Source organism: Megalops cyprinoides, chromosome 6, assembly GCF_013368585.1.
Source record: "Megalops cyprinoides isolate fMegCyp1 chromosome 6, fMegCyp1.pri, whole genome shotgun sequence".
NCBI classification, from domain to species: Eukaryota; Metazoa; Chordata; class Actinopteri; order Elopiformes; family Megalopidae; genus Megalops; species Megalops cyprinoides.
In genome coordinates, this window is record NC_050588.1 from 29,894,377 (window position 1) to 29,917,274 (window position 22,898).

The window sequence follows — 22,898 nt, forward strand, 5'->3', positions numbered from 1 at the left end:
TCACTGGGGTGGCGGGTACAGGGGGTTGTGCCTGCGGACCCGGGCCTTCCTGCTCTCCTGCTTCCACTTCAGGCTGCGCAGCTTGTGCTGCCGCCGCTTGTCGCGGTACCAGAGCTGCTCGCAGTACTCGTCCGCGGTCAGGCTGCTCACGCCCACCAGGTGCAGGTCCTTGTAGTTCCGCAGGGCCGGCGACCGGCCGAACTGGGGGGGGCTCCCCGTGTTCTTCAGCCCCGCCGTCGCTGCTGCCTCCGCCTCCGCCTCTGCCTTCGCTCCCGCCACCCGGCTGAGCTCCGTGGCCACCTGCTGCTGCGGGATCACCTGCAGGTTATACCGGACCAGCGCGTGGGAGAAGGAGTGCTCCAGGGCTGTGCAGGTATACAGCCCCGTGTCGCCCGGCTCCAGGTGCTGGATCAGGATTCCCCGCTTCATGTGAACGATGCGATCCTCGTGCGACAGCAGCTGAAAGGAACACAGAGAGGGTGCAGGGAAATGTTTTTCTTCAAGACAAGGGGTGTCTTGTTTGCCTGTGTTCTGGCAGAATCTTTAACAACATCTGCAACCAAACCTAACTGTGATAGATTTTTTTCCACCACATGATGTTCCCCACAAACTCACCTCCCTGCTGGTCTGGGCCTGGGGCTGCTGCACTGTCCACTTAACTGCTGTCTGCTGGGATCTGGGCACACACTCCAAGAATGTGGAATTGCTCTCCACCCCATAGATGACCTTCTCCTCAGTGCCTTCTGAACCTGTGAGCACAGTTACCAATTTACCGTGCAATCTTCATCATGTTGGCACATAGACATCACCACTAGAGGGAGTGCTGAAATTTAGGAACCTTATATGTATAACAGTGATAAGGATCTGAATATCCCTGCAAAAGATTGATAATGACAATTACCATCCTCCAAGTCATGGCATTGGCTCCTGGGATCCCCATACCTGACATCCTGTCTCCGGGCACGCCTGTGCAGTAGGAGGAAAAGCCAAAGGCAAGTCTCTTGTAAAGATGTTTGTCTGACACGAGCTCCATTTCAACCCCAATTATTTTGCAACATAGCCCTGGGAGGCGTTTAATTCAGTAAACAACTGTATTTAATTTTCTACTGCAATAAAGAATTACTGGAATACTGGAACCATTCAGCTGCGATGGACTACAGAACATGAATGTGCTTTGAGGACTTCCCTGGATTTCAAAGCTCCTACGCTCAAGAGTGTTTTATCAGAATGTGAAGTAAGATTAATTTCATCTTTAGAAAATACCTACTTTCCTGCAGTAAATTAATTCCATGCCTCATTTAAAATGAAGAATTTGCTGTCAAATTTTTCTTATTCCTCCATCCCAGAGCAATAATCAATTAGCTCTCAGCGGGGGCACAGTGTGATACATTGTACTTGCTGCCTGAGTTAAATCCCTTAAAACAATTTTGTTGATTAAGTTAATATGGCATATAGCCACCACTGTTCACAAAGGCAAGGACTGCTTTGTGACTTGTATAGAAACCAGGGGGTCTAACATGCCAATTCATTTTATCAATGACATGTTTACAGAACTCTGACTGGTTTGATCTGGTTTGTCATTACACAGAAAACATTTGAGCAAGGGGAATTTTAACAAACCCAGTCTTCTTGGACCTAAAAGATTTTTAAAAATGTGTGCCTAAGAACCTATTTTCTTTACTTAGGTTTTCATCCATGGCTGACCCATGATGGTGTGAAGTTGACAGGGGTCGACAGGAGTGGGGCTCACCTCTTGTTGCTAGGGAAGTAGCTGCTGCAGACATTGCCGTCCCAGGCGCAGTAGGGGTCCCTGGCCAGGTAGCAGTCTGCGCAGGCCTGCCCATACAGCTCACAGCGCTGCAGTGCCAACTGGACTACGCCCACATCGCTGCTCACATACAGCAGTTGCTGCACACAGAAATGGAGGGAAGCCTCAGTCTCTCCTGCGAGGATTACTCTGCTTCTTAGTGACATCTCCACTTAGCACTGTTGCAGCAAGGTATATGGATATGCTGCCACATAGTATTAGATTTTTAAGTGTCACAAATCAAATACAGAATCTTTCATACATTGACAGTGAAGCGATTTTCCTTTAATAACCAGACTCATGTAAAGCTGAATATAAAATGTCCTTTTACACTGATCTAAACCCTGTTGTAGTTCACATGTCTTCCATGGAAAACTCACCCGCTTTGTTGAAAGCTCCATTCTGAGAATAGGGGTTGGCTTCTGTCAAGAGAGAAGACATTGTGTTAACACACAGCAGACAAAAAACACCTCTAAACAATTGAGACTTTGAGGGGTGTTTGTTCAGCCAACCTTGTGCAAGTTACAAAACCTTTTCCAGCCCACTGGTTCAGTTCAACCTGGGAAAACTGAAAGCCAATGGCCACTGCTGCTAACACTGACTTTTCTTTTCAAATGACTTTGTGAAGGCTTCAGACGATTAACCCCCAATCACAGACCTCCTGCTAACTCCTTGAGGAATACCACTAAGGCCCAAGCCTTCAGAGCTGGCACCCCACAGCGATGTGATATAACCTCTGTTCTTCCCACAGGAAAACTCATTAAATAGCCAGGGTCCCTTTACCTCTCTGCTCAACATGCCAGGGCCTCTCAAGCCAAACCCTCTAAATTGCTGAGCTCCGTCCAACATCATATTTATTTAATCTTGTTCAGGGCAATTGTGACATGTGCCCCATTGTTTACAGTTCAGTTGAAAATGGGTTATCTCCTGTTTAATTTCGTAAAGAAAATAAATGGGTTCTCTATCTCTGTTTGCTGTTTTTCCACACGTTTTCCCCTAGGCTCTCCATTTTGTACACTTTTTTGGGATCCCTGGGAAAACTTAACCAAACTGTTTTTCCTCTCAGGGGTTATTTCTGTTCTGTCTCCTCACACAGAAAACAACAACCCATCCTGGAGGCATCCCATCGCACAGAAAAGACGCAGATAGGAAAATGCCATGGGTGAGAAACAAGATCAAAGCCAAGTACATTTTTCCACAGTCACACCCTGGTGCCGTACCTGAAACACAGTCAACTCCTCCAGGATGACCTCCTCTGTCTCCCAGGCTTCGTTGGGAATGGAGACGACCTTCAGCATTTTGCTGTTGTCTGAAGAGCAAAGCAGTTACCCATTATCTGACACCTGTCCCCACAAAGGAACGCCTTCTACAGTTACGTGATGGAAATTCAACAACTGACGCCATTTTAGCAGGAAAGACCAATCAGCTGTGATTCTACTCACACAGGCATTTATGCAAAGTTCAGCAGCATTTTATATTTCCAGTTTAAGAGGTATAACCGGAGGGCACTGTTAACATTCTTCTGTGGTACACAGCAGTTACATGGTTACCATCAAGATACCAGCAATAAACATGCCCCATGTGCAGAGCTCCTTTGAGAATTTATGTGGTACCCTTAGTGGCAAAAGCAGCTGTTGCCCTGCTGAAGCTGTTGGCCCTCTCGAACCCTGAACAGGTCCCCATGTAAGCATGTCTGTCAGTCAGTACATAGTACCTAAGCATGTTTGCCTTGGGGTCTCCTTTTGTGTGAGATGATACACTTAGGAATGGCAGAGTTCAGTGACACTCACACAAAGAGGGCAAACGGCAAGCAGACAGGCAACACTTCACTTCAGAATGTCAAGACGGTCCCAGGACATCCTGGTAAAGATGAGTGTGGGAATCGTCCTGTGTCTAAACAAGGAGGCTTGCTTAACGGCGAATGTCTCCAGCCAGGCCATTGAGTTTGTGTACTAAACTGTTCATTTTTGGCTTTGGAAAGTTCAAATTGCTAAACCTATGCAATGCATATTAGCTGAAAGTGACAAATTAAATACAAAACCATATACTATATGAGGTTTGCTGTCTGTGATTGCTTTTGTTTACAAAGTGTCTTGCATTTTTATTTAAAACTTAATCTATTGATTGAGATACTGTTCAGCAAAGAGTTCTCCTAATAGAACACAAGAACTGTGGCAAGAAACATAAGCTAATTGTCAAAATGCAAATTACTGATCAGATAAGTTACTGGTTTCCATTTTCCACGTAAAGGGATTTAACCCTTAAAGTTACAGGTCATCGGTCATTTTAGTCATCCACATGAGCTGGCATATGAGCCTTGTCACTTGTGAAATTAGGAAGGTGCAGGATCTGAAAGCTTTTAACCTACTGGAGAAAGCTGTCGACCTGAGGAGCCCTCTGACCTGGGGTCAGCTTCCTGAGGTTAAATATCCTGGGTCGTAAATCAGTCGAGACAGCTCTGACAGAACACCCCTATCCCCAGTCGGATTTATGAACACTGAGCATCTCATGTGTTTTTTACTTATGAAACCATGACTGTTTGTACATGCTGTGCTATAAAACCCACATCTAAAGGCTTTTTTGCTGATTTTGGCCTAGATTCAGTTTATAATTATTTTTGGGGTTCAGAAGCAGTACCGCTACCTCTCGCATACTGCAGTTTGATGTATGCAGCCTTAATCATAGAAAACTTACGTACCTGTCCCAAGGTAGAGCACGTCGTAAGGACCGTCCTCTGCCTCCACCCTGTCCACCACTATCCTCTGCAGCCTGTAGGGGGCGCTGACCCTCATGAAGACAGGCCTCCTGTTGATGGGCAGCACTGGCTCCCACATCAGCTGGTGTCCTCTCATGAAGCTCACAACATTGTCTGGGAAGTCACGCGTGGACTTGTGAAGGGGGTCATAGGTCTCGCTGGGACACTGAGCAAGAGTAGCACAGATAGGCAAATTGTGAAATCTGGGAAGAGACACGCCTCCACTGGCGTATTTTCACAACATTTCCAAAGAAAAGAATATGAGCTCAATGGGATTTCCAGGCTAGGGGAAATGTGTGTTCAAAGTTAGAATGTTGGAAAATCTTCCTTCAGGCAAAGGCAGAGTTTATTCAGATTGTTCCAGTACATTCCATTCAAAAGGTTTCTAGAATTCAAAATTAAATTAAATTATCCCATATTCTCTGTATTAAAACCAACAACTTAATTCACAGTGTAGGATCCAAATAAACAGGTGAATACATATCACTGTTCTTTACAAATGATGGGTCAGTGATATACCCCAGTGACCATCACAAATATATTGTTTCATAAAGACTATTATCCTTATTAGTTTTCCTGAATTTGCTGTTCTTGCAGTTATTTTACGTGTGTACTGCATGTGCAGTGACTCTACTCAAAGGTTAAAATTACACCATTAAAATGGAAAAACTATTTAATTGCCAATAATTATATTAAGGTGAAATTCCTGAACCTACTACTAAATCACTACATCCAAGAGCCAGCACCACCGCCAAGTCCGTTCCCTCTGAGGAGCTCTCTCAGAACAAAACAACACACCTTGTGCCCAGCGCCCTCCCCGACGCATTAATGCATCCCTGAGAGAATGTGAAGAGGTCAGGAGGGACGGCCAGCGGTTATATCACCGCCCTCTCTCTCTCTCTCGGATGCTGGCCCTCTGTCTGATCCCCCTCTTCCCTCTCCAAACAGACCGCTCTCCCCTGGAGAGAACTCACAGTGCCGGGTCTCGGGTACGGGATCCTCCCCTTGTACTCCACCCAGCGGTAATCTGGACCCTCCTTGTGGGCGTAGGGCCCGTTGAAGGCAGCCCGGATGGAGGCCATGGAGTATACGCAGACGGCGGAGCCCCTAAACACAGAGCTTTTGGGGGAGGAGAGAGAGAGGAAACAGGCTTGAGTTTTCATGGATGTGGGTTAGAATAACACAGCCAGCCAGGACTCTCCCAACACTGACACCGTGGTTACCCTTTTGACCTGGCAGCGCTCGGGCGGGAGTGTGCACGTGTGAGATTGATTGTCCTCATATGTCAGGAGCAGATAGGAGGTTTTCTCTGACATCCTGTTGTCTTTTGGGGTGTTCCTCGCTCATTTTTGGCAATCACAGTCAATTCCATTAAATTTATGAGAGGTAAAGATTTCACAAGATAATCACTTATGAATTGGCTGAGATGTTATTTTTGAATCAGCCATCCAACTCTTTCAAATGTTAACTCCTTTGAAATCAAGCTGGTTTTCATCTGAAAGCATAGTAATCTCAAAAAGGTACCATATTAAAATGTTCACAAGTGAACCATATTCTGTTCAGTTATAAATAAAAAACTTTTTTACTATCTGCAGATAACGTTTTGAGCAGCTGAATCACATTCTGTTCTCCATTGTATGGCACTATACAATTGCCTCTCACCTTGAAGTGGAGAAGACTCCATAGATGATTGGATTCTGCGAGTCTTTAGTTTCCAGCACAAAGATGTCCTCTGAAAGCACACAGAGGTCAACACTGAGTCAGACACGCTTGAGAGAACAGAGGCAAACAGTAACAGAACAAGCTTATTGTACAGCTGGAGCGCAGGTTAGAAGGTAACATCTCAGTTTGATTCGCCTCGGCCCTGCAGAGCAAAGCTGAATGTTGTATTACTGTACCCAGCTCATCAAAGTGCGTGTCCAAGCCATCGGGGCCAGGAACTGAGCACACCAGCCTGGCCTTCAGGAAGGTGGTCCAGCGATTAATCAGACTCCTCTTTCCCCCAACATCATTCTGAGAGGGGCACATGAAGAGAAGCATAATCAGGGATAAGACACAGACTGTTCTACACACTGAGCTGGTGCACACTATAACACAGAGAATCTTACAAAGGCTTGCCTCAAGCTGCATGAATACTGTATGAACTTACGCTCAGAGTCTCTGACTGCACTTCATCATACTCAGACAGGGCTCTGGCGGAAGGCTGCATACGTGTGTATGCCTAAAATCTGCAAACAGGGTCCCGGCTCTCACCTTGCACACCCGTGCCACCCTGCTGTAGATGCGCTTGTCCCACTGGCTGGACTCCACTGCCGTTTCTTTGAAGAAGAAGTAGACCTTGTCATCATCTGGGCTGTGGGTGTCTGGGATCGAGAAGGAGCCCACAAACTCTGGCTCTGTGGGAGCAATTAACACAGAACTGAGTGGAACAGTCAAACGGTGAACAGAAAGTACAGCCAGATGGGTGAACACACACAAGCACTCTGTGTAATCCCCCCCCCCCCCCCCCCCCCCCACCCAAACAGTTTACAGCAGAATTAACTGTTAGATTATTGCCATTTAGCAGATGCTCTTGTCAAGAGAGACTAACAAAGTGTACTTAATAACGTGGCATGAAAAGTTGCACAAATAGGACATCACTAACCAGATGACTGAACAAGCGTCAGTGATAAAAACACTGAGATCACAAGAGTTCAGTACGGTCTTGGGACACAGACTAAAAAACTAAACCAGAATAAGGAAAAAGTTAAGAAGTAATTGTGCCTGGTTGTCATAAACTTCAGTGGTGCTGTGCAAACACGCAGTTCCTGCCTCTGCCCCTTTCCTCTAGGCTCCTCTCACCGTTTAGCCAGTGGTCCTGGTAGGCCTCTGTACGAATGTAGTGCTGGTTGCTGCTGTACACTGAGGTTCGGAATAAGGCAGCGTTGTTGCCCATGAAGTCCACAGATGTTCCAGCATAGAGGTCTCCATCTGGCATGAAACCGTGAGATAACTTGACTTAGAACCACATGAAAGTGAAAATGATAGGTTCCAGAACTAAGGCGCAATTGGTTATTCACTACGCCACATCTCCATCATGGTCAGTTGGCCTGTTTTTCTTTTTAAGAAACATGACCTCAGTTCCATCCATACAGCCAAAGGTAAATTTCAGATTCCACATATATTTTTGGAACTTCAGATACACACACACCATAAAATCTCTAACTGAAATCTTTATCCTCAGTGACAGCCTGCAATTAGGTACCATATGTTTCATTTCCCAAAGTCCAAGGGGACTGGCGTCCCCAGAAGAAGTAAAGAGAAATTGGAAAAGAAACATTGCGATTTCTTTCATTTCCTGACTGCAGCACCGGACAGTTGACTGGCACACCAGCCAGCCCACCTTTCTCCGGGTTTCCTGTTCAATAATAAGCCGCTGAAGACTGCGGATGTGGTTGGATTGTTCAGAAAAGGCAGGCCTGCCAGTAATCACTCAGGCTTGTTCCTCTTAAAGCAGAGGGGCCTGAGAGGGTGACAGACTGGCTGATGTTTTTCATCATGATTAATAAAGGAAGGTAATGGAGAGGTGTTGGCTGTGAATCCTGTCGGTGTTGGCGAGTGAGTGTCTGTTAAGCCTGAGTGGGGGCTCACCACTCAGCCTGGCAGTGAAGGGCTCCAGCGGGCTGTAGGGACATTTTCCCCGTCCCGATTCCACAGAGTGAAGCAGCAGCCGGAATGAAGGCTCCTGGGAGAGATGGAGAAACATCATTTCTCTTTCATCATGCCTTTATTACACTTTGTACTCCTCTAAGGGTCAGCCAGATAGACTTCAATATTAAGATAAAATAAGTAAAATATATGCCAAATATATGTTAAAACATCTCAAAATGTCAAATTATGTGATACATAGGAAATATATCCATTATTACTTCTGAACAGTGTACCGTTCGATATATATATGTATATATATATATATGTATAAAATATCATATATATATATATATATATATGAAATATCTTGTAGATATATGATACATGACAAACATTTTGACATATATCACCATGTTCTTTATGATGATTTACTTTTTTAATTTCTATTACTTTTTCATATGGCACAAAGCTGTATTGTATATTTTGATAGCATGCTCACAGCTCCTGTTTGGCACGCACTGTCTGCTTTTTAAATCACAAACAGGTCTTCCGAAACCAGTGCATGTTTGGATGACAGAAAGAGTCAGGTGAATCCGTCACGTCTCATGAAGGATCCGTGATCATCTCCCTCACCTCTGTGTTGTGACCCAGATCGATGTAGGTGCAGAGCGGGTGGTACGCTCCAGTTCCACACACGTATACATGGGTTTTATTGAAGGGCTGCAGGAGTCTCACATAATTGGCACAATCCATCTGCAGCATTCACACAAAGGAACATTGCGTCAGACCAGTAAGTTATACTGCTCAGGGTACCGAATTTGTGAAAAGCCCGAAGAGTGAACATGCATGGAGGAATGCCATGCTCCCTGCCCTAAATTACATGGCGTATTTCGTTGGTCTTTTTTTGTTATTGCAGCTGAGATGGACGCCACATCCCATGACAAAGAGGACCTACTCAACTCCCCAGGGTCCCTTAAAACTTCAACATCTCCCACGAGTGCAATAAGTGAAAAGGAGTACTTTAGGCCATGTTCCACTTAATGATGGGAGTTCGGGCCTGTTGTAGGGGGGCCTGTAAATTCCCAGTGTGCTGCTGACTCTTGTTAAGTTGCCCAGACAGTCTTATGGAAAACTCTGTCCACTGTCACCCTGCAACCCCCGCCCCCACCACCACCTTCATTATAGGTGAGACTGTCCTCCTTACCTCATTCTTCCCAGCCGACCTGCAGTGTTCGACATGCTCTTTCACAGCCGGCCAACGAATCTAAACGAGAAAGCGACACGTCGCTAGGGCGACACTCACAAGCACATTGCCTACAACATCCTGACACTTCCCTTAAACACAGGCATAAAATTTTGGATTCATTTCAGATTTTGTTCTGGTGTTGACAGATATATGGAGAGTGAGAAAAGAGACAACAAGGGCAACTCTCCAACAAGTCCAATCACTGGCATGGAGCTGTTGTTAAAATCAGCAATGCAATGTCAAAACAATGGGAATGGCCAGAGACCACATACAGCTGACATAAAACAGTACAGGTACAAATGTTCCAATAAAACCTTTGTGATGTGCCTTTGTGGTACAATCCTCAGACTAAACCTCAGCCGTCAATAGGCAACGGCACCAACCGGTTGTGTTGCTGCATTTCACAATTTATGACATCTGTAAAGGGCAAGAGCTGAAAACTAAAATTAATCTTAATTTATAATAACCTCCTGAGCCTACACACACACACGCACGCACGCACACACAGGCACTGACCTTGCGTGGTGGCAGTGCCAGGTTGTCGGAGTGCAGCATGTAGATGTGGTCCCGCCCCCCGACCAGCAGCCAGCCCCGGTCTTCATCCAGCAGCAGTGCCTGGTAACCCCCTTCCCCAGCCTGACCACCCCAGAACACTGCCGAGCTGTTCCTCGCCTGTAGGTCTGAGAGAGGGAGAGCAGCATGAAGAACAGCGGAACTCCATTCCAGACCGCACAATTACAACAAACATCACAAAGTTAGTGCATCAAAAAGCTATGCTCTACACTGTAACCTATTACTTTATCCATTTTGATAACATATGCATTTGATTCTTGAGTTAATGTACTGCTATCCCACACTCTAACACTGATGAGAGATGAATTAGCAGGCTTAGTGAGCTGTACTTACTATAGACTTTCCTATCACTCAAGCCTTGTTCATTTAGTGACAGCAAACCATTCTGGAACCTTTTAAAACTCTTTTTGGAAATGAGGTCCATCAACAATCAAGTTGCTAATAAAGCTGAAAACGTATGCAGAAAACTAATGATATGTGAGCTGTATGTTACAACATTGCCCCTTTTTGCATGCTCAGGCCAGGCCCCGTCATGCACTCACCTCCCTCCCGGGGGACTGGGAGTTTAACTAAGCAGAAAATGACCTGCACAATCACTGCAAATTAACCTCGCACACCCTCCCCTGTCTGCTTCATTCAGCGCTCCGTTCTGGCCTCACTGGGACCGTTCCTGTCATCATCGTGGACCCTAAACAACAGTTTCTCTCAAATGTGTTTCCCATTTCCAGGGAGGAACAACAATGAGGTGGAAACCGCTATGACAGACCACCGACAGCAATCCTGAACACGGTCCAGGTTCAACCACAAAAATTTATTTCAGCTGAGTTTGTTTAACCGCAGAATGCTAGGTTTCATAATCAAGTTCTAACAAGATAAAAAGCTCTTCTTGTGGATACATTGGGAATGTGGATACATTGTCGAGATATTAGCAATGAGGTGTGCAAATCTTCTGTATGAGGTTTATGAAGATAATTATCATATTTAATAACTGATACAATCATAAATGCATGATGCAGCTCTATATTTTGAGGATGACATAGAGACAGTTTTAACATTTCATTAATGTCTTTAAACATTCTCCAAAATCATTTACCTTGGTCTTGACTGGTAAGTACATTTGTCATGCAATGTTATGAGTAATGTCCTGTACTGAGCAGTGAACCTGTTGTTGTAGTAATCCTGCGCAATTCTTAAAGGCATACCTTAATTTTTCACCTTTCAGCTGAGGGAGAGAGAGCAGAACTTTGGCACCACTCTGTTATCTCCTAAAACCCTAGACCCCTGAAGTGGTTTAATTTGGCCCAAAACTATGTTTCCAGGTGCAGGAGTGGCATTATTAATTTCCTGCAGTACACACATGAAACTTCAGAACTTCATTTCAAAGCAATTACTCCTGATTTTGGCTTCCTTCCTTGGCAATGCCCCCTGCTCATCCTTATTTGAATTTTAGTTGGATAAAAAAAAACTCTTTGCACTGTGAGCTCTTGGAGGCAGGCAGTATGTCCCCGCAGCTTTCAGCCTGCTGATGTTTAATTGAGTGGACAAGAGTCCAAGATGAATGATACTCTTGCCCAAATCCAGGGGCTTCACTATTCACATTTGCATAGACAGCAAGTCAGTGTTCTGGAAACTTCAAACTAGATTACAGAGAGCTACAGGCCAAGCGTTCCACTCGGGTGTCCCAAACAACATTCTACATTGGACAACAAACCAGAGCTTCATCTACTCTGGGAGAGCTTGAGCTATGTTAGGTTATAGAGACAACCCTGCACAGAGAGTAAAAAAATTACACCCACTCATCATTTGTGTCTGTTGTGTCTGTGATGAAGCATTGCTAAAGGCAGGTTTAAGACCCAGCTACAACACTGAGATATATTCAGACTTTCAAGACAGAATGGCTAGGTGCTTATTTTTTCCATTTTCCTTTCTACCCCTACACACACACACACACACACATATGAATTCAAATTTCACATAAAGTACCTTCTGCTGCCCTTGGTCCTACTACATGGCCAATATGATTAGAAAACACTAAATGCATTATACAAATCTCCCAGTTACCTCTCACAGCACCTCTTACTATTGACTGTATATGTGTGCGAACTACACTGCTTGTCAGGGCTCTTGCTTCTTGGCCCTGCCCATCCACGCCCAATGTCATAAACACTAATGTTGACTCTACATCTCAGAAATCACCATTAGCATTTTGCCATTCTAGCAATATTTCCCAAATTGTCATTGGAAGTACTCTTGACCATAAATCAAAGTCACCATCAGCTCAACAGTCCTAGGACTTCTGATATTGATCATAACTATATTTCCAACATACTATATTATATATATTGATCATGCTATATTTCCAATAAATTAACAGTAGAGGTCTGTGTTTAAATAGTAAAAGTGAATGGTGAAAAATGATTTGAATAAGGGAAAAAGATTCTTAATACAAGACACTAGGATAGTATTAAAACATGCCAGGTCCTCCCTGAATGCCAGAAAAAAAGATCAGTATCTCTCTAGATGACTCATGTACAAGTGGTCAATCCATCACTATGCTCTAATATAGCAAAAACCTTGTCATGCTGTCATGGCACCTGATACATCAATTTCCATTTCCACAGTCCCAATTTAAATTCCAAACAGCTTTTACAATCCTTTGCCCAGACAACAGCAGAGACTAGGATTTGGAATCCATTGAGACAATGAAATAAATCCAGTGGTAAAAGTCACAGACTGACTACCCACATAATTCCTTTATATTCTAAATATGGCATTAAATCTATTCAATGTTATGTTCCATTAAGGCGTTAAATGTACCTCAGACCTATTTTTAATCACTTTAGGATTAGCCAATCCATCAAATATTTATAACAGCACGAAGGACTTCACACGGATTTGAAAAACCATTTTGTCTGAAGTGGATTCACCCAACACTGTTTACATTCCAGAGCTCTGCATAAAATGAAATCAAGAGACCGTTTCATGAACTGATGACGTTAACACCGGCCACCTATATCAATGCTCTTGCAATGAACTAGCTCTCTATTTTTGTTCCATTTCAAACATTTGCATGACCAAATGATTCCAGATCTGCTCTTTGACCATCAGATGTTTCACTCTGCAACTTTTAGTGATGAACATCTGTTCATAATTCCAGCTACGTGCTGTTATCAAGCTTGTTGTGCACACTCTGGCACTGTGCAGTTTAAAGCTCAGGACATGGCAAAGAAGCCGGAAGGTTAATAAAGGGGTTAACTGCTTTTCTGGTAAATCTGTTATTACGCCACATGATTCACTCCAACAAGGCTGGCTATCACTGTGTTTGTTGTCGTGAATTGTATTTTATTGAGTATGGAAAACAAGGCTTTTGTGGGGGTCGTCTCCAAATGGCATTTGGGAATGGTCCTGGAAAAGTGGACTCATTCCATCTGGCACTAGCTCACACATTCACTTCTGCATGGAAATATGTGTCTGACTGGATGACAAGCAGGAGACAACCAAAACATTAAAGGATGAATAAATATGGAAAAAGATGAATTCTTGTAAAAAGATTACATGACCAGAGGGCAGGAACACAGAGTGCCTGCAGTACCAAAGTGGGTCAAAGGTTAACGCTTTCAGCACACCAGACCTCTTACCTGTGATGAAACTGAGTATGGATCCTTCGTGTGAACTGAATCTGTGAATACTATAAATCACCTCTAACTGATTTTTGCCTCTACAGAACAGTCACTTGAGCAGATCAGACTCAACAAACCCACAATGAAAAGAGTGCATTTTAAATACAGTCTTTACTTCATCTATATGTCTTACAGCATCCTGTGTATTTTTTATCACACAGAGGGATTTCCACACTACTAGTAAATGTTTATCGAAAGACTCCAATGTAATGAAGAGGTAAAACGTGCTTCTCTGTCCATCAAGCTAAACCTCCACTGATTACTTTTGATTGGGCAGAGCCCGGGGCAAGACTTGATTCTGTTTCGTCATAGAGTTTTGAGAGGTTGGCTGCTGAAAGCCCTGGGATTTAAGGGGTCAAGGGTGATTGGTTAATTACTGCCTGTGATATAGTGAAAGAGTAGGGTACCAGGATTAAGGCTCTGGCATGACTTTGGCCACCTGGTAATTCCTATCTACAGAGGATCTTTTCTTCCCCATTCCCCTGGGACTGCCAACTGAACAGGGACATATTCAGAGTTTAAGCCAATCAGATTTTACACTAATCCATCTAACCAATTCCACAGCTGGTATGCTCTAATCTCAATCAGATCAAGTACCTCTTGTATAAGGATTGCATGTGTAAGTATTTCCTTGTATGACCTATGTTAATTATAAAAAAGAAACATGTCCAATGTTTCTGAATACAGCAAAAAACACTGGTTCCATATAGTCCAAACATCTGTCTAACAGAGTTACACATACAATCATGGTTTAAGTGTTTAAAGGACTTTGCTTTTTAATGAAATATTAAAGATGTGAAAGAGTACAGCTTTAACTATATTGAAAGACTTCTGATTTATGTCAGCTCCAGAAATGTGAGGCTGATTGCATAGGTTTATGGAGACAGAATGTTTTTAATTGTGGCCTTTCAGAGCTAAATGAGTTTGGAATGTCTAGAGAAGTCTGGCTCATTAATGTGGTAGACTGATTATAAAAAGGAAGCCATTTGCACTAAACATTAAAAGTAGAAAAAAAAATCACAGCTGTGTTTGCCAATTATCAACTGTAAGGCATCGTCTGTCACACAATTATCTTTTATTGAAATCTCAGCACTTCCAGTGCGGGTCTTTGATTAAAAGAACCACTCCAGTGACACGGAAAACATACTCAAGAGATTTTGTGAATCAATGTGGAAACACAAACACGTACTCCCAAGTGCTTTAAGAGAAACAGAATCACACAAAAAATGCCTTGTTATCTGAGTTGCAAACTTTGGGTAATCAAACCAGCCGAATCCCTTTGATAACCAGTGTTGAGATCTTTCATCCACCTCTATCATTTCTGTAGTCAAGAGACATTGTTATATGAAAAGAGGGACAGATGCCTGAAGAGTGTTAGGCAGTTTGGTGCTCTACTGTGACTGTTAACAGTGGATTGGAACAATACCTAGTGTGTAATGCACCATACTGTATATGTCTGGTAAATTGGAGACATGTGGTAATGAAAGCCACTTGTATGAGAGATGACAAGAGACCATTAACAGAGTTTATAGTTATGGAAGACTGACTGGTGATGAATTAAGGTAAGACTTATGTCAGGATATCACAATATTAAAAACATTATTGATAATAATGAAGTAATAATTACATTACTTAGCTGCCAATGTAGGTCAGATCACTCTCCCTAATATATGCAAAATCCCTATGAATTATGACATACATGGTCTAGTATGTAGTGTGCATTCGTTTGGATACTGTCCAGTTTGACTTTTACACAAACGGCACTGAAACTTTTAAAGTCTGTATTAGTTCTAGGATAAATTTTGTTCTTAATGTGGAATAGGTCAGCCTGCAGTACATCTTTCTGTACATGTACTTACTTCCATATCAATTTGCAGCCAGATTTTTTTTCTCGATTCTTTTCCCAACTGCTCTTTTAATGATGGCCATGCCTTCTTGTTCAGTCACCCAGGACCACACCCCTGTTTGAGTCTTCAGGGCTTCACTTGTCTTGACTGGTCGGTTGAGATTTATTATACCTCTCCAGTATGCATTGTTTTCCTACACTCTTAATTTCGTGAGCCATGTTAGCACGGTAGGAGCATGAGAGTAATTAACACGCTTAAAGGGAATGAGTCACAAATGACAGAACACAGCATGCCTATTTCAGTCTAATCTACCGAGAGTACAGCCAAAAAGTTACTCATACTATATAAAGGGAGGCTAGACCTTGTACAATTCCCTAAAGGGTGTATAAAGACAGTCTTAAAACACTAATTTTATATGTGAAGTCAGCAGCGAGCTGTTGACGTGTAGACATAATTAGAAAAATGCAACACAAAATGCAACAAGGCAAATAGAATACTGCTGTTGTTCTGGTGTGCTGCAGTCTTGTACAGTAACATGTAGTTCCCACTACCATTTACAGACAACCCCTGAAGAGGTCTGCAACATTTTCAATTACCATCCCTATTCACTCCTTCTTCTTACAATCATCACATAGTCCCTTTGAAGCTGAAGAAGTTTCAAACCCACTCACTTTCTCTGTTCTTTTCCTGGCCTCAGTTGAGTTGGGTCAACAGTGTCCTCCCACCCCCAATTACACACAGCAAAGCTCTGAAGAAGGCAGCAAAGGGTCACCTATCTATCAGGGCAAAGGAGGCGACAGAGGACCGAGAAGGAGAGTAGAAAGCCTTTCAGTCTCACTCCGCTGTGCAATGCTGAAAGAACCACACCTCTGTGGGGTCTAGGCTGAGCATGAAATAAAATGAGAACTCTGAGAAGCATTTTTTTAACAGCGTAGCTATGCAACCAGTCCCTGAAACTGAGGACCCACCACCTCCTTAAAATGAATGCCGCATTCACTCTGTTGTCAATTGTAAACAGCAGAACATGAAAGTGAGCTTTTCAAGGAGCGTTCTCATTGTTCCACTGTTTCCAGTACAGTATTTAAAGGTCTGAACAATGGTGCACCGTTCTCACCAGCAGGGTCTTTCCCCCTGGACAAAGCTGTGGAGCAGGGGCAGACAATGTGCCTCCAATAGGATTGAAGAGCTGCCATTCAACAGGGCAATTTTTATACTAGAGTCCATATGGAGAAAAGTAATTTAGGCCTAAGCCAATTTCACCCCCCCTGACATTTAAGGGCTTCTTGTTCATATCAAAAAAATGTTGCTGTGCCAACAGCCTGTTCAAAACTGGACGGTTTTAACAAATCATTAATTTTTCTTTTCCAAAACTGGCAAATAAGAATTCAGTTTCACAATAGTTTGTTTTCAGCACCCCTCTCTGTTTAGGAAACAAGGAGTGGAAACACAGGCATGCATGGAGTGAAAGCAAAAAAAAATATATATGGCTTTACATCTACTAATGCTTCATTTATCAGTCCTGGTTTAACTCTTTGTAGGAATACACATAAAGAAATGGATGAGCTAAAAAAAAACAGGGATGGCCATACACGCATACAGGCAGAGATTATCCCAGTTTGTGAGCGGTAAAACTGTAGGGTGTCAATGTAGCCCTCCTCACAGCCAGCGGATGCTGCATGAGAGCTCTGCCACAGAGAGGCACAACACAGGGGAGAGCTGGGATCGGCTGAGGGCCCATGTCACAACGGTGACGGCTCACAGCCGACGACAGCTCTCACACGGCGACACGCACTCTCCCAGCACTGTCTCTACAACAGTGCCCCCGGTCCTCTGCTCCAGATGAACTCTCCCCAGTGGTGGGAGAATGTGGAGCTCGCAAGCAAGGCCCATTGTTTGCCTTGAAATCTCGCCATGGATCACTTTTCTTTGTGTACATTCCAGGCGGTTTCAACGCCGCGTTAGTTCCAGTGTTTTTGAAAATAAATGATAAGGTAAATTCAACTGGCGTGTGCTTTGATGGCCTTCCAGCTCTAAATTATTAATTGTATCATTTCTTTTCTGGTAACCCAAACACAAGATGCAGAAGTCGGCTGAACAAACATTCCTTGCGCAGCTGGTGATGAACATCCTCTCCATCATGGCCCGCCTAAGCAGCAACCTGCTGGAGTTCATTAACTAACAATTACCAGCGACTCCTGTTTTCAACGAAGAGGTGCATAGTCCATTACTTTGAGTATTTTTACATACATCTACTGAATGTACATAATTAAAGGATGCATATCTGCTCATTTGTAGGGTTTGGGAGTTTCAGAACACTAAAAAAGATTCTCTCTTTCTGGGATGTGTGTTATGTATATACATGTTTGTGTGAGCGCATCCGTGTGTGCATGTGTGTGTGTGTGTGTGTGTGTATTTTCACCAGTCTGTTTGTGTGTGTTCGTATGTGTGTACGCGTGTGCAAATCTCTCGCATCTTCACCCTGAGCCAGACAGATGTGACAAGCTGTCCACAGCCACAAGAGGTCACACGTAAGACACAGCGCAGACCTAGCGCATGGACAGTGAGCTCTGACGGCCACAGGTGTTCAACTCTATTACACAGTGCGCACATTGTTCAGCTCCCGGTGTGACTCAGGAAATGAACTGTAATGCCAATGGTTTTCCTCTCATTGTCTTTAATGACGTCCACCTGACAAAGCTATTCAAGAGGAACAACACACTGTTCACCATGCAGCCAGCAGAACTGAACTGGACAAAGCTGAAGATTCATGGTGACAGAGTGGTGAATAAGTTGAAAAAAGAGTGAAAGATTTTATGTGAAAAAAAAACTGTTGTTGGCTAAGAGCAGGGAAAGCAGCCATAGTATTGGTAGACTCCCTCACAAACTAATTCAATGGATAACTTACAGAGTGAATGGCTCCTGCAGTGACAGTATTTCACCACCAGCAAAGCTGCCACTGCACAGTGCCTGATCAGTTCTTCTTCAAGTAAAATGCCTCTCCTGATAAGAGGTCTATCTCACTGCAGAGGAGGAAATGACAGCAGTTTGCTGCTCCTGAGCGTGATGAACATCGATGTTACACACCACTCATGAGTTAATAAACACAGCTGTCAGTCAAGTGCCAGACAGCATGCCTTCACACTCCATAAACCATCCATAATTACCACAGCACTCTCCATTGTCCCACATCATTCAACGCCCATCCACTCCCAGACACATCCGACATATCATGGTTTCCACAGCACAGGCAAAAAAATATTAAGAGGTCTCTATTCACGGCTTCTCACTTTGTCAGCTGGGCGGATACATAACTAAGGAGAAATGAAATCTAATCTACAAAAACCCACTGTGACTTTTCAACCCTACCATGTATCCTCACAGCCAGACCGACAGTGTGCCGAGCCCCTGCGGTTTCCTGGCCAGAGCCAGACCTCACTCCTCTGTCGTTGAAAAGACAGACCCAGATAGCCATCGCCAGCACTCTGTGATACCTAAGCAGTAGCCATTGTGCTCCTTTCCTGTGAGTCAAAAGCACAGATTCTCTAAGTCGCAGAATCCCTGTTTTTCCACAGCCTTGCTGTTATTGGATCCCACACTTCAAAAACATCTTTGGGGGATGTTGTCATTCATTTTCATTACTCCAATGTGAGCACATTCTCTCTGGTTTATGTGTCATGCCATGCACGTCGGTTCATCAGCTGCACTGTGCTTTCATCTTGGTGGCAAATTATTTGGTTAGATTGCTCTCTGGATGTTATTGATAAAAAGACGGAGAGATGAAAGGATAACTAACCATGCAAAAATATGTAAAATGCTGCATGAAAAAGCAAGATTCACAAATTTCCTTGGCTGGATAAATATCTATTTCTAGATTGGCTACATGTTTATACATGTGTGATTACTTATTTGTTTATCCAACCAGTCATATCCAATAGAAATGCCAGAGGCACAATGGCATGATTTTTTTTCAGTGGTGCTATTGTTTCTCAAATCAACAGAAATGATTACAGGTCACAGTATCACCGCTCTTAAGTGTCCCAGGGGAACAAAGGAATGCATTTGCCCATCAGATGGAAAAGGCCTCTGATCTCCTCTCAGCGCCGCTCAAGCTCTGAACAAGCGTGCGTGTGTGGAGAGCGTGACTGATTGTGCTTGGTAATAATGGCCATGCTGTGGGAAAGCCATCACGATAAGTGGAAGGCATTACTCTCAAGGTGAAATAATCTCACTTCAAAACTTAATTCACAGAGCAATGGCAGCGGAGTCCCGCAATCACCTTCTTTGCAATCAATCGCATTCCAGCCGTCGCTGAAATAAGGAAATGCGCTGAAAACCAAACTTAACCCGCTTAGTGGAGCACTGATAAATTCTCCTTAAATGCATACGCTTTGTCAGATGAAGTATGAGGGCAATTGCTCTGTGATTTGTGGCAGTTCTGGGTGACCTCCCTGGGTTTCACTTTATTAAGGCTTTGATGGCTCTATGGCCCCCCTCCCCCTACCACCAGCCCCCCATCCTCCCAGCAGAGAGCTTCATGGCCTACATATCCCCGCCACAAGTCAAGGATACAATGCGGGTGGGGGTTCTGTTTAGGGGTCCCGGAACTGCCTTCTGATTTCCCAGATGACTTAATGAATTCTTTAAGCTTTTTGTTTTCCTTTCAAAAGCGTATGCGTGTTTAGAGTCAGAGACAGAGAGGTTGTTGCACTCTGCACTGCAGACAGTCCATTGCCTCTCAACACTGGAAAGGGGTCTCACGCCAGGCCTGATCCAGTCTGTCAGCATAAGCTCCAGGAATGATGGGTCATTACTTAAGATCAGATAAGTGCATGCGAGCAGCAGAAGAACCCACATGCCTTTATTATTACTTTTGCTCTCCTGTCATGAGTAAACATGTTTTTTCTGCTTTGCCCTACAAAAAATGAGTTTTAAAAAAAAAATTATTGTAGATTACTATCACTGTCATATTTCTTGGAAGTGTTGGCAAATTCTCTTGGAGAAAGCAACAGTTGTAGCGCCAAGCTTCAGGCTAAGTGATGAGCGTTCTCGGCTCCCTCGAGTGCAATTGAATCCCCTATAAAACATACGGGCTGCTCTGTTCTAGCTGGCATTGCGTAGCTCTGTTTTGTTCGTTATGTTAACAAAATGTTCTGCAACACTTAAGACCCTGGAGAGGGCAAAGGGTGTGAGTTTAATTGCTTGAGTGCCAGAGTGAAGGTGCTAGAACATACATCGCTGCTCTCAGAAGACCACGCCCCTCGCCTGCGGTGCGAGGGATGCCTGACTCCAGCTCTGTGAGTCAACCCAGACTCTGCTGGCAGTCTAAGACAAACTAGACCCCAGCGCTGCCTCTGTACAGCAATGCAATCATTTACTATCTAGCTTCATCTCTTATCTCTCAAAGGGAAAGGGCTGCTGTATTTATCAGCTGCCCTCATGCTACAGGGAGAGAGAAGGGGCACAACAGGCAAGCTGGAAGCAGAGGAAGCAGGCTGGATTCCACACCCAGGAGAAGAACCCTCACGTCAAGAGCCGAGCCGTGGCTGACCGCGAGACCCAGGGTGTTCCCGCATCCATCCCCCCAACCCCAGGACACCCATCCCTAATTAACGGCATTCTTCACTCCAGTCAGCGGCTCTGCTTTGTGTCCAGGTCCTGACGGATTCATTAGCCCCTGCCGAACCAGGGCGGACTGTGTCATCCCGAGTCTTCACGCTCATCCCATCGCACCTCGTTACCATGGACACGCTAGGGTCACAGAGCCAAAGGTCACTACATGACACCACATGGCACCAACCACCCCACTGACAGGCCCTGCTTTCCACATACCTAGCAGCCATTATGTACCAGACGTGCTTGAAACAGCGGCATAGCATTGTAACAGCCAAGTTTTCCAAATGAATGGGAATTTTTTTTGTTTAGTATGTTTTTGCTCATCATATGAAACCCAAAAATTGTGAGACAGTGATGTCAGGATCCTGGTATCTCTGCATTACTTGTATAATTGCAGCTGTCTCAATGATGATAAAGGGTGTGAAGTTGAAACTTTTTTCTCCGATATGAAGTCACTCTCATCTACAGGCCTGTTTACCTTGGTCTTCATCCATACTTCAGGGGAAGTTTCTCATACAAAGTAAAGAGCAAACTTCACACGCAAAAACTAGAAAAAAAGCTGCAAGAGTCATTGGGGTGTACATTTCATCTGTCTGTCAGTGCAGCCTTTGGCTCTTGAGGTTAAATAAGCGACAAAAGAGGAAGTTGACTCCATTCAAAGACAATAAAACCATCTGTGCCAATTACCCATGTAATTTCAACTGCTGTCTATACATAACTGCTACATTCTCTAAGGAATACATGCAAAGATGACAGCAACTGTGTCACAGTCAAACAGTTCTACTTTGACACCTGAGGCCCCAGGTCAAGCCAGTGTGTCAACAGCTGTCTTAAACTGGAGTGAAATGTTCATGTCTTTTTGGCATTATTACACATTTGTCACAATGGTGATGCATTGAAAAGAGTGTCCATGAGACTCAACTAACAGGTGTCAAAGAACCCCCAACCTGCCACCTGAACACACACACACACACATACACGGACAGGCACACACACACACACACACACACACACACACACACATACACACCTCTGTCACTGAGGTATAGATGGTGGAAATGATCTCCACATCTGTTACCAAGGTCGTATGTTGGCTCCTTCATTCCCAACATATCTCAACCTATTCTCTTTTTCCCTAACTTTGAATTTCAAATACATGATACTCTTCCTGTGAGAATTACAAATCTCTCCCCGCCACTTGGCCATCAGGACTAATGCTCAAGTCAATGCGTGCTTGCTGGCCTTTTTGCCATTTATTTACTACATGCAATAAACCCATTCTCTGAAGTAATGAACATTTGCTTTTTGTCCCTGTCGTTATATGGGTAGGATATCATGGGAAGCACACTGGCACTTGGAAATTACATCCAGGCCATTCTCTCCTTGTGCACATTTTCCCATCAGGAAGCCAGTGGAGTCTGTTCAGTTCCTGAGGTCAGTCCCTGTGGTCAGCTGTGACGTGGTGATAGGGAGAGGACTTTGAGGATGGGTCTCCAGACATGGGAGTAAGCCAGAAAAACTTCTCAGGGGATAGATGATGAAACTTTCTTGGTGGTGGTGAAGTCATTGCTATTGTTGCTTTTTGAATGCTCCATCCTTGTCCTCTGCATTCTGGACACTTGATGGTGTTTACTTAAGGTCAACAAAACATACTAAAAATGGTTGCAATCGCGGCTGGGAGAGTATTTGTGTGGTATTTTGTGACGCCACCCTTGAATCTGCAGGCATTAAATTGTGATTGTTTTTT

General features: G+C 44.0%; 1 protein-coding gene across 1 annotated transcript in view; it reads right to left on the reverse strand.

The window, feature by feature from the left end:
• si:dkey-49n23.1 (semaphorin-3D) overlaps nucleotides 1-22,898 on the reverse strand; it is a 43,635-nt gene continuing 20,737 nt past the window's right edge. The window contains exons 3-18 of the mRNA XM_036531773.1: nucleotides 9,955-10,118; nucleotides 9,397-9,456; nucleotides 8,826-8,945; nucleotides 8,193-8,286; nucleotides 7,404-7,532; nucleotides 6,816-6,958; nucleotides 6,461-6,575; nucleotides 6,225-6,294; nucleotides 5,537-5,681; nucleotides 4,506-4,728; nucleotides 3,028-3,116; nucleotides 2,188-2,229; nucleotides 1,751-1,908; nucleotides 902-966; nucleotides 616-749; nucleotides 1-459 (exon numbers count right to left, since the gene is read on the reverse strand). Coding sequence (XP_036387666.1) covers nucleotides 1-459; nucleotides 616-749; nucleotides 902-966; nucleotides 1,751-1,908; nucleotides 2,188-2,229; nucleotides 3,028-3,116; nucleotides 4,506-4,728; nucleotides 5,537-5,681; nucleotides 6,225-6,294; nucleotides 6,461-6,575; nucleotides 6,816-6,958; nucleotides 7,404-7,532; nucleotides 8,193-8,286; nucleotides 8,826-8,945; nucleotides 9,397-9,456; nucleotides 9,955-10,118 — 2,210 coding nt within the window. The remainder of the gene's footprint in view (nucleotides 460-615; nucleotides 750-901; nucleotides 967-1,750; nucleotides 1,909-2,187; nucleotides 2,230-3,027; nucleotides 3,117-4,505; nucleotides 4,729-5,536; nucleotides 5,682-6,224; nucleotides 6,295-6,460; nucleotides 6,576-6,815; nucleotides 6,959-7,403; nucleotides 7,533-8,192; nucleotides 8,287-8,825; nucleotides 8,946-9,396; nucleotides 9,457-9,954; nucleotides 10,119-22,898) is intronic.